The sequence below is a fragment of the Dreissena polymorpha genome, chromosome 8 (assembly GCF_020536995.1).
Source record: "Dreissena polymorpha isolate Duluth1 chromosome 8, UMN_Dpol_1.0, whole genome shotgun sequence".
Lineage (NCBI taxonomy): Eukaryota > Metazoa > Mollusca > Bivalvia > Myida > Dreissenidae > Dreissena > Dreissena polymorpha.
Window position 1 is genome coordinate 25975069 of NC_068362.1, and position 12888 is coordinate 25987956.

At 34.1% G+C, this 12888-nt stretch overlaps 1 protein-coding gene across 1 annotated transcript; it reads right to left on the reverse strand.

Annotated features, from left to right (window-relative positions):
• Positions 1-87: 87 nt before the first annotated feature.
• LOC127840398 (uncharacterized) lies at positions 88-7341 on the reverse strand (the record flags this gene model as incomplete). Its single annotated transcript, XM_052368810.1, has 3 exons — positions 88-354; positions 717-870; positions 5189-7341. Coding segments are annotated over 3 exons (2574 nt in total), but the record flags the coding sequence as incomplete, so codon positions are not given.
• Positions 7342-12888: the final 5547 nt, after the last annotated feature.

Below are 12888 nucleotides of genomic sequence, written 5' to 3' on the forward strand. Positions count from 1 at the left end.
AAAAATACCACACAAAACGATGACCAACCTGGGCAATTGTCAGCATGAATGGCAAAAGTTGATGGATTGCCTAATCGATCACGGAGATCACGGCATTAAGGCATTGAGCGTCGCCGCCATCTTTTCCGATCTCATTTTCATCCAGGCAAAGTTCAGTTGCCGTAGCTCACTATCTAAGCGAAATTCTTTGATGTGTACTATTCTAAGGGATAGAAAATTCAGCGGGCCCATTTGGTTGTAATGATGTGGGAGACTCACACTCTCACTGAAGTCAAACGTGAAATGGTGGTAACGTTCAGCATTCGATTCGGGCGTCTCTCGACTTCTACGCGCACACTCATGCAGCTCCCGTACCTAAAGCAACATAAGAAATGAATTGTTTATATTAGAGCGATTATAGAATGTTATTTCATATGAATCACTTACAAATACCTAATGTACCAATCGGTTTGGTGTTCCGTTGTTCCTAAATATGCCATATACTGCATTATAACAAAGTTGTAATGATAAGTTGCACACATCTTTATATAAATGAAGGTACAAGTTATGTATCAGTAGAGGTACCCCTTTTGTCTGTCTTATATGGTCACCGAACGCGTCAGTGGCCAATTGTCATCTACAGCGTCAACTACGCTATTCCGCACATGTTCACATTTGGCACATATATCGTCGCGAGGAGAGGCAATCCGCATATGCGGCACGCAGCTTGACCAAACAGACTTGAAAGCAGTGAGTTTGAGACTCCTTATATCTGGCGCTAAATTCCGCTCATAATCTTCAAATAGGTCGAGTTTTGTTGTGTTCGCCGGCAGGTATGTTGGTGGAATATTAGCCCTCGTGGTGCGGCTGGCAAAGGAATTCTCTCTCGCTCTGCATAATTCAGTAGATATGCCACGACACAGTGAACGTCTTCGAAGCATTGTGCGTGCTTAGGACGTCTGCCCATGAAGACGAACTTAGACGTGTGTCTATTATGCTGCCTTTTCTTTTCTCTTTTGGTGACATCGGAACGTCTGTCGTCCTGCAATTTGACCCTCAGGTAAAGGTCTTCAGCATTTTTTTCCATTTCTCTGACGTTAAGAATATGTTCGAACACCTTTTCAGCACTACGTGCTTTAGCGCACACGCGGTTGCAACCGCACCCTTCAGAGCAGATTTGCTATATATTTTTTGAAAATTCTGCATCGTTACCAGGTTTTAAATAATCTGCTTCATCAGGATCAGCACTCTCTTTATCTTCTTCAGCCAATAATTCTTCATGCGCGCCCTTCTAATATTACATGGATGTCATGAGGACCATCGTCTGTTTCCACCTCTTTATTTCCGTCCGGCGAATCACAGAGGGCTTGCGATGCGAATGGTGTTGAAACGGGAGTTTTCCCAAAATGTTGCGAGAAAGTACTCTGCAACTCTTGTATGAAAATGAAATATCATTTTCATAAATTCTACTCCGTCCTAAACACATCCATATCTATTTAAAAATGATGTACTGTAATGAGTTATTACATAAATTTAATTTCATTAAAATTGAATTTTATCAAATGTTTTGTGCATTTTTTTCATCTTTTGCATTTTTAACTAATAACATTCACATTTTATCATGCTCTGATAAAATATGGTAATTGAAATATTGATCAGACCAACAGTATGTATGAATATTTTGAAAAATGTTTGCATAATTAATTCGACTGAATTTTACATTTCTATATACTCTAACTTTTTTATTTTCAGAACTCATCATGAAGATGACTGTTAGAGTCCACCTACCAGCTCAGTGTGGTTAAATTTAGCTGCAAGCCCCCTACCATTTGGAGCCACAGTGAATTTGTGACTTGTTGTACTGTTAAATGTCAATTACAATTTTAAATAAAAATTAAATATCTTTAACAGACAGCGTTTTATATTTACTTCTTTATGTTGAAATCACATATATTAAGTGTAAACGTATTGATATATGACCGTTCATTGTACACTGACTTCTTGTGGCCGCCGACCCCCCCCCCCCCCCCCCCCCACCGACCCCCCTACACATTTGTTTTATGGAACAAATTGTGTGCCCCCCAGTTATGTCCTCTCTGGAGCCGGCCCTGGAATTGCATTCATTAATTTATCATCATTGAACGAAAAATAATTCAAACAGCGTAAAATATTTTCGTGCTCATGATGACAATGCGAGTCAAACTAACGACCGGTATATGCAGGCTTTCCACTCATCGACCAGGTCTTCATTAAATAAGTTATAAATAAAAAAGTTATAAACGAACATCCTTTAAAATCTGAGAGGATTTGAATTGTAACTGCATGGTTTATTTCAGGGATGTAACCTCCGCAAGGAGTCTGTATCGTCATTGTTTTATTAATTTCTGACAAAAGGCTACCATTGGTTGACTACTTATGACTTTTCGGTTTTCATTTTGAAACCTGTCTATTATTAAAACGTTGACACAAAATCCACCCCGTTTGGCTTTAGAACAAAATCCTTTTTTCGTATTGGTTTCCTTTGAAATGCCGCTTAGCCAATCAAAATGACGTATGCGTCACAGTAATGCCGAAGGCGGAGTTAACGTGTCTCGTTGAAGTTGGAGAATAATATTGCCACTGGTTGATTATCGATTTTTACAGCACTGTTCGAGTACTCGGCACTCTTGTAAATTGCGTCATACGCAGTCATGCATTATTAATGCGGCTAGGGGACACGAAGATAGCACATATTTGCAAAAGCAGATAAGACTCGATTCATATACAAAAAAGGGCACTCGGCCCTAATTAGCCTTGAAAATGGCAGCATGGCGCTATTAAGGGGGATAGCGCGGCGTCACGCTGAATAGGCTTAGATAAAACACTAAACGAAGTAGGTTGTTTTCGGGATTTTTGTATATCCATCTATGCAAGTTATCTCAGAAAAAGTGTAAGTATACGAATCCTTGTTTTTATGCTACCAGTAAAACAGGAGGCCCAAAAGCCTTAATTGTGCATGTGATAATTTTACAACACGTACTATAAAGGTTCCATAGAAGTATAAAATAAAACCCAGGGGTAAAGATGGAGATTTTCACTAAAAAATTTATAGAGCCCTCGAGGTAAAAATCTCCACTAATTAGAAAGGGGTCACGTGGTACTGAAACGTCATATGCGTCAGTGGTCATCTAGAACTCGGTGTGTATGCAATTCGTAAGAAAAAGTATATGCAATGTATGTTTATATGAAATAAATAGACTGCACACTATGGTTGGGGGTAATTTGACATCGACGATATTGTTTTGGTAATGAATGTTCAATCTTTTATGTATAAACGTCTAGAAGAGAGAAATAACCAAGTAAATTTATCAACATGTAGTAGAGAGTACAGCGTTGACGAAGTCGTTGATAACTTTGGACTTACTGAATAGAACGACTTCGAAATCATTTATAAATATGTCAGTTTTAAGTTCTCCTTCATTCATAATTTTAATAGAGTAAGTACATCCTGTACATCTTCTATCTGTTTCAGTTGTGAATATCAATACGATCAAGTACTAGACACTTCTTCAATGGCGCCGTACTCCATCACGAATTTTACAACATTCTGACGAGATTGTTTTATAATGCGCGTTGGGACAGACAAGAAGATCTTCAAAGAAATAATGCATCTTCACTATATGATCAATAGAGCCCTACCAGAACTCCTGACCCAGGTGCCATGAATTTTAAAATTTTGGAGGAGGCCTCCTTGCTCATTATTACCATGCTACTGGTTTGTCTACTTAATAACCAGGGGCAGACAAGATGATTTTTTGTGAAACAGGTTTTTTATATTTTCGCTCGTGTATCGCATTTGTGAAAATATATTTAAAAAATCTTGTTTCACTCGAGAAATAAATCTCATATGCAACAATAAAACAGTGAATATGCTCTATATATGCATTAAACATGGAAGGGTAAAATATGTAATACTTTTTATTTTTGAACATTTCGGGTCGGTGGAAGTAAGCGCCCCCCATAATTCAGATTTACAGTCCAAATTATTACCCATGTAATTGTAATCAATAAATCTATTAAAACTAATTTAAAAGTGATTGTCAATCAATATTACATACAGGAAATTTATGAGTTACTCTGGCATTTTTTTGTATACTCCTTATTACATTCAGCAGTATCTTACTTTGAAATATATATACTTTTACAAATGGTATTGAGCTGATAACTTTTATTCAATAAATACCTCAAATTACAAGTTAACTGGTTTCCTCGATCTACCTTCTGATTCACCTGATTAAAAAAAGAAGAGTGTCTTGTCTAGAAATTTTATAGTGTCAACAATGTTCAGGCTAATGTTTAAACTAAAACAAATTTGGAGCATTCTACTGGTTTGATCTTAGAGTGCTGACTAAGGGTGTCACGTTTAAACGGTCGCGTTTCGTGTTTATCTGAATAACGTTTACCAAAACAGTAAACGTTTAAACGACAGTCAATATCAATATAATAAATATTGAGGTGCAAATAACGTAGCCGATTAGCCGTACGAAGTATATCGATGACAAACTGCGAAATCCGGGTACTTGCGGTAAATCCGGGCTGCCGAATTCGGCAATAATTTATTTCTGATTGGTTTGCGGATGGCACAGACATGAACGGAAACTAACAGAAAATCTTCGCTACTTTCCGAAAATCTTACAACTTGGCAACGAAACAGTGCATATGCCGCCATCTTGAAATATTTAAAGTGATTGATTAGCCAAGTCAAACACTGCGGTAGCATGTTGAAAAGCAATATTTTCACCAAATTATATATTGATTACGTTTTTGCTAGTTAACTGGTTTTTCATTTTCTGCGGTCAAACGATATGCGCATTGTATTTTATATGCAAAATACGTGCATTTGTTTCTGAGTGTCGTTTTCGGAAACAGTATTTTTCATTGATTTTACATTATTTTCGACGTTCTATAAATTGTTTTTATAGAATGACGAATACACATGTGGTGATTCGGATGGTCTGTTTTATAATATTTTATGGTTTTAATATGACGTCATTGAGCGAATGGGATATGCACTGAATATTACTTCCGGAAATAAAATACTATTTTCGGTTTGGAAATGCGATGGTACCGATGCTTTTTAAACGGTCATAGGGATACCGTTTAAACGGTAACGTTTCGTTTATTTAATTTCGTTTAAACGTTTATTAGAAAAATCTGTAAACGTAACCACCTTAGTGCTGACAAAAATAGTTTGTAGAGAGTAATGTATAAGTGATATGCTGCTGCATTTCCATTGATTGGACAGACTTCCAGAGACTTCGTAAGCCACTTTATGGCATTCGGTACATCATCGATCATACTGTAACAATATCCCATGATATTGTAATGCCGATGAAGTTCTACAGGCATTCCACTCGAACACTCTTCCCCATTTTCAACATATAACACCATCGACTTTAAATGTCTTAGTGATAGAGACAATTGCTCTGTATCTCTTAAGTTGAACGCAACCTGAAACTGCACATAACAGCCATACACAAGTGGATTAACTGAACAAAAACACCAATTAGATCTCCCACCCAAAAGAGCACATTCGTATTGTAAAGCAGGGGGCACGCAAGATATATCCGAACAACTGAACATAACATCAAAAGCGAGATCGTTTTCATTCGCCATATCTTCTACCGTTACAGTTTCATCCATATCCGGTGAAAGCAATGAACGCTTCCCACAAATAAATAAGCCAGGTGTCCCTTTGTATGGAATAGCTGCACGTCTGCCAAATAGGTCTTTCATAAATTTTTGGATAACACTATAATTTCTTGTTTGATAGTGATACGTTAATAAATACATGTTTGCTGCCAGAACATCATGTTGCAATCCTGCTTCCAAGCACCGCTTTGACTCAGAGATGAGCTTACGTCGTATTTCTAGATCCGCTGTTTTCTTAGCTTCCACAAGAAAGATCATTCCAATACGAATGGACACGAACTTCAATGCAAAGTCACCCATCAATGTCTTCAGCATTTCATCCACTTCTTTAGCAACTTTCAATAAACTTTCAACACTTGTCTGCAAAAACATAATCCCTACTGTTACCTCCATACTGAGACATCGGGCATGGGTATATTTGTTACGTCGCAATTTCCTGTTCCCAGTTTCCAAAATAGCTGTACAGGCAGAAAGAAAGTCCACATTTGGTGCATTTTGTACAAACAACCGCAGTGATAATAGAAATTTACTACCGCATTTGTACCACCACTCACAGTTAATTAAAAAGCCAATGATATTCTCCTGTATGAGTTCAATTTCCGAGATGAGACGGTCCCTCACCATTTCTTCCTCCAGTTTGCCCGTAAAAAGATTTCGAGATCTCAGAAAATAATGCGACAAGTGCCTCTTCCGGATACATGTGATCAAGAAAGATAAACAAGCGTTCACAGAGTTAGTTAAATTTGATGGATCACAGACAGGGATTTCTTCAGATACCCAGTATACAATGGTTTTCAGATGAAAAGAATTAATTTCATCAGGGACAATTTTATCTAGAACCTCTCTCTTCAGCGTTTTAAAAATAACATAGCATTGAATTTGAACATCGCTGAAATTCCAGATAAGCTCTCGCTCTGGCAAGATGAAGGCAAACCGCCATTCTAGATGGCAATTCTCAGACTGCATACAACCCACCGGTAAAGCATGACAGGGCATAACTTTGATTTTGTTGATCAACAGTTGGTTTGGCCAGTTAGAGTTTCGTTTCCTGGATATCCACTCCACTGAATCCTTGGGCCACGAGGAACATTTCAAACCAATACCAATTTCTGAATCCTTTCCATATTTGGAGTAATTCAGCATGACGCATGGACCATGACGCAGTGGATACCCGGCGTGGAAAGAAGGTGGGGAATATTTATCCATTCCTACTATCATATTCATATAGTAATTAATGAAAGTCTCACTTGACAAATAAAGAACATTGTTTGATTGGATGCAGGCTTCTACACATGATCTAGTTTCATGTGCCATCTCATTCAGAGAAAGCTTATACGGATTCAGTAACATATATCCTGGTGGACACTTGTCTGTGTTCATGATGATCACATTTCCCGCCATGCTTTCATCACTGTCTACTGAGGTGACGATTTCTGTGTCTTTGACTTGTAACATTTGGTCTTCGTCACTTCCTGTCGATGCAGAAAGGTCAATCTTGCTTCCGGTTACAATTGTGTCTACGTTGTGGGCATTTCTAATTATGCATTCGTAAATAAATGCCCACTGTCTATAAATAGTCAGTTCCTCATTGGTCACATGATCAGAGGTAAGAATGGCAGAAATTGAGCTAGAGGATTCGGAACTGTCTTTTATGTTGTACTGATTGATAATTTCAGTCAATTAGTATCTCATTTACAGTGAAATAATTTGCAGTTCATGTGTGCAGAGAACGGTTCATATTTTGGTAAAAGGAATTGTACTGCTTTTTAACGTATCTTACACACGTATATCATGCATTGCAGAAAGCACATTTTACAACAAAAACATATCAATGAAGGACTGACTTGCCTTTCTCTAGTAGTAAACTCGTTTTAAAAGTCTAAACAAGACCACTTGCTGAAATAACTGCAAAGAACATGAAATTGTTAACGTATCTTAAATTTAATCTTAGTGTCAACTAAACTCCTTTTTTAAGATGCTTTCTAGTTTACGCTAGAAAAAATATTTATATATATACATTATGCATTTTGAGTTTCAAATCATCCTATGTAAGCCGTACTGGAATGATATTTTGGCATTGTATGCCACTACAAATGTTTGCGTATCTTACAGTGTGAATCTTTCTTAGAGAACAACTTCGTGCCTAGTATGTTGCTCAATATCTGTTTAAACTATTAGTTAGTCGATGTTTGATTATTGCAGTGGCTGTATCTATAAAATTTATATGAAAAATAGAAATTATGCAAATTGCTACATGTGTAAAACAAATCGTTTTAGTTCATTGTTTATTCTGTAAAAGAATCAAGTTAGATCATTATCAAACTCTGTATGCCAGAAGTCAAACATTATAAGTAGCGCATTGGTAGTCATATACCGGTATAATCAAGTAAGATCACAATGAATTTTAAATAAATGTGATGTATATAAAAACCGTATGAAATCTAACAGTAGGAGCACTCTCGTTGTCAAGTTCTTTCTAATTATATTTTTTATCATCTTAACTGTATACAGTGCCAAGAAAAGATCATGTACTAACAAAGTGACAGTTATTAGATATGATAAATTTAAAAAAAAGACAGCGGTCTTCATTAATGGGATTATTATACGTTTATTAAAGTCTACATTCTCCATGAAACACAGATTGTGCAGTTTATTATAAACAAACTGCTTTAGGTCATTGCGCATTTCATGAAGGTATCAAGCTCATCTACTACTGTAACATGTCCAATTATTAACATTACCATGTCCCTGCAGGTCATTCACATTCAAATTATTTCCCTATCACTGTATTCTTTCTGATTATATCCAAGGTGTAGTTCAGATAGAAATGTAAGATACGTTAGCAAAATTGTAAGATACGTTAAATACAATATCAAAAACACAAGGCCTAATACTCCGTCAAACTATATACATACTAACATTGTAATGTAATTTTGACCCTTGTAATATCAACCAAGCACACATTTACGGACAGAATAAAATTCATCTTATAAACATTGTGCCCTAAACATAACATAGAGCGTGTAATATACGTTAACTTTATGTAAAATACGTTAAGCCTGATTGTTACGTTTTATGCACTAAACAGCACATCTATTCATTAACAAGACATTTAATATTAAGTTTAAAGTATAATATCATGTAAAACACAAAACGAATTATTCTAAAACGGTAACTTATCCAAGCTTTAACGTATTTAATTTACCACGGGTCCAAAATCAAAATGTATATCAAATTATAATCAACCTGTCTACAAAACTATGGTAATTACCCAAGAACATGGTTTTGTCGAGTCTATCTCATGTTAGTTATCCTACTCGGTTACTCCTTTCTCCATAGATTCAACAAGATCAGGGCTAATCTATTTAACTTTGTAGGGGTCATTATCAAAGTGGTGTGAAGCGCTGATCACTGTTGAAAGTGATAACAAGAGGGGATTTATTGGCCATATCTAATTACAAGATACTGGTGTAGAATGCTGAGACTTCAGAGGGTTTTAAACATTGCTCACACACTAAATGAATAATTTGATTGTAGAAAAATACAGGAGCATGCATTTTAATAGGTATCAAAGAGTTAATTAATATTAAATAACTAAAGCACATTTTAATAAAGAGCATCGTGCTTGTATTTGAATGATGGATTAAAATAAAATAAAAAACAGATCAAAACTTGTACATAGTTTATTATTGAATTTACAACATGTTAATTAAACTATGTTATGTAAAGTATATGAATATGCGAATAGTATGTAATGATCTCAGAGCATAATTATAATTATGTTATATAAAATTATAATGCAGATATTTTTTATTACACATAATTATCAAATTATTCAGAAGTAAGCAATTGAATATTCCTTATTTTTTCAATGTACATCTATTAATGTTCATATAAACAAGTTGAAATAGCATTAATAGTATGCCACATAAACTCTATAGAATTCTTGTCAATTTATAATAATAGAATGATAAGCTGCCGTATACATTTATATTTAGTACTGTCATGATTGTAACCCAAACTTTTCTTGCAAGGACATTTCATGGAAAAAAAACATTAATTTATACACCAAATACCAAATTCACATTTGTAATTCACATAATAAATGTTCACATAATATACATAACGGGTAACCATGTTACTAATCAGTAAGTTAAAAAAACAATTTTTTTAATAAACAACTTTACAGGACTATCAGCATGAGTATCCAGCATGATATTTGCTAGTGGAGTGTTGAACTTAAATTATATAATTAAATGAATTAATTAGATGTAGTATCCTGTGGTTGATAATTATTAAATACCAAAATGTCCCAACTTAAAGTCTTATCAACATGAATTTTGCATTGATCTACTTCAAACATATTATCCATCTGTGCACTGGTTCATCAAACATCATGTTTCTTTCTGAAAAACAAGAAGAATACTTTATTGTTTGAAATTCTTCTCTGTAAAATAACAGCATGCTTGTATTTGTGTACACTTATTTTTTAATATGTAACCACTTACACAAATTGTACATCTATTCAGATTCAAGACATAAATTCCAACACTATGTAGGCTAGATACATAAAGTCAGTCGATAGGTTTCGCCGTTATACGGTACCTGATCATTTAGATTTTAATAATGATTAATACTAACGATAACTAACATTATGTATAAACTTATCGATATCATGTGTTCGAACCCTTACAACTTCCTACACAATCAAAATAAAACATTATGTATATCAGAATTAAAGTAAAATGTTATTATGCAGCATAAGGCTTCAAAATTTGAAAGCAACATTTTTGCTATTGTAGGCATATATGACGGTATCTCCTTCTCTCATAAATGCATTTCAAAGAAACATATTTTCCTCCAGCTTTCTTCAGTAAACTCATTTTTGTAAAATGAATTTAATGTTGTAATGCCACATTCCTCAATTTTAAGTTCCGACAAAAGAACTTTAGATAGAAAATCAGCATTAACTAAATGTTTGTATATCTCTTATGTAGATGTAATGGGGGTTTCCTCTGACTCTTTAACTAATATCCCCTTAATTTCTTCGTAACCTGTCTACACACTTCATGTGTGTCGCGATATGACATACAGTATTGCACTATATGCTCTCCAGTTTAAATAAAGGTTTTCCTTCAACACTTTTTACACTGTGATCTGTTCCTTTTAACCAACTGGAAATGTTGCCACTTTTAATTGCTGGTTCATCTCCACACTTATTGTTTTTTAGAAATGCTTTGAACTCATCAAAGATAATATATTCTGAATCAGTTTCGTCAAAAACTATTCTAAGTTACCTCAGTGATGGAATATGAAAAGTCATTTTGGTTCTCAATCTGAAAGAGTAAAGAAAACTATCTTTTAAAATCATAATAACTTCTATAAGTTTTAATTTCAATCATTTCATATTACATTTTCGGTGCTTGTTACATGTCAAATGTAAAATCTAACAAAGGTGAACATAAAATTATTTTACTAACAAATTTCAAGCTTACCTGTTTTATAAATATAAAATATCAAAATAAATGTTGTATTGGCTATGAATATTTGGCACAACTGATAATTACACTGGTCGATAACTCTCTGAAACATGTTGCAGCATATTCAGATTTGGCCAGATATAACACCTGGGTTCATTTATTATCGCCAAGCAGGCTGTTGTCAGCCTGACAGGGGAGTGTGCTTTATGACCACAGAACAGTTAACACTAATTAGTTCTGCTGATAAGCCGATGGCTAAAATCTAGCCGTCCTGGGAGTAACTGAGTAGGACTGTATGCACGTGTGTGGTTTAAAGAATCTAAATATAGGATTTTGACAAATAGGAAAGTGATTACATGAAAGCATATTAACGTTTCTTACCATAACGTATCTTACCAAATTTTTTAGTTTTTATTACCATCATAATGTTTGTTGTTCAAATTACAACATTTGTGCTATATCGTGTCATTATAGAGCAGGCGATTAAGGAATCTTAACCTGGAATATCATAGCTGTGTTAATTTGGATTATTCAGTCGATAGTGTTAAAGTATCTTACACAAAATGTACGCAACAATTAACAATTCGAATTTCGTCCATTTGTGGTGTTTTAATTCTCAAACAATGAGTCGTATTACTATAATAAACATACCATGTGACCACTGTCAATGTCATATACATATAATTCACACTATATTTACATAATTTATGCCAAATATGTGTTACCAAAATTTGTTAACGTATCTTACCGCAGTTTACGGGACACTCATTAAATACGTTATGTGAAAATTATGAGCATGCTTTCAGTGTCAATTGCATATTTTAATGTATTCCAGTTATGTTTCCTTCAAGGCTCTATACAGGTGAAGATCCGTAATTATTTACGGATCTTTAAATATTTTTTCCGTATTTTATATATAAAGGTTTATGGAACGCCTTGACTGTCTTATAATACCAAAAACTTGTGATATTACGTCAATCTGACTCTGCATGAATGCCTGTAACCATTATATATATGCATAATCACAATATATAAATACATAATTTGAATATATACATATAAAGCATTAATATATATAGATAAAATGTAAAAATATACAGATACAAATGTATTATACACAGATAATCTTCCATTATATAAAGGCATTTCTTCTTTATATGAAGGCAAAATATCTTTATATGAATGTCTGTAACCATTATATATATGCATAATTATAATATATAAATACATAATTTGAATATATACAGATAAAGCATTAATATATAAAGATATAATTTTCTTATATATAGACAACATGTAAAAATATACAGATACAAATGTATTATACACAGATAATCTTCCATTATATAAAGGTATTACTTCTTTATATGAAGGCAAAAGATCTTTATATGAACATAAATCGTTATGCAATAATTATAAAAGATCCTTATATATACATAAAACATTGAGAGATACAGATAAAATTGTATTATATATATGTATTATACCTCGATACATAGATATTATGTATTGATATGAAGATATATGTATTTTAATTTTCTTATATGAAGTTTAGACATTAATATACGAAGCTATTCGTTATTTATGTATTGGTCACTCATCATTATATAAAGTGCTTTCCTCATTATAATACTACTACTAAAGAGTGAATTTTACAAGCCAAATATTTTGCACGCACCGGAAAATTGCGCGGTAATCTACAGTCTACGTCTACAACAGGTTAATGTTATGTGCAGAC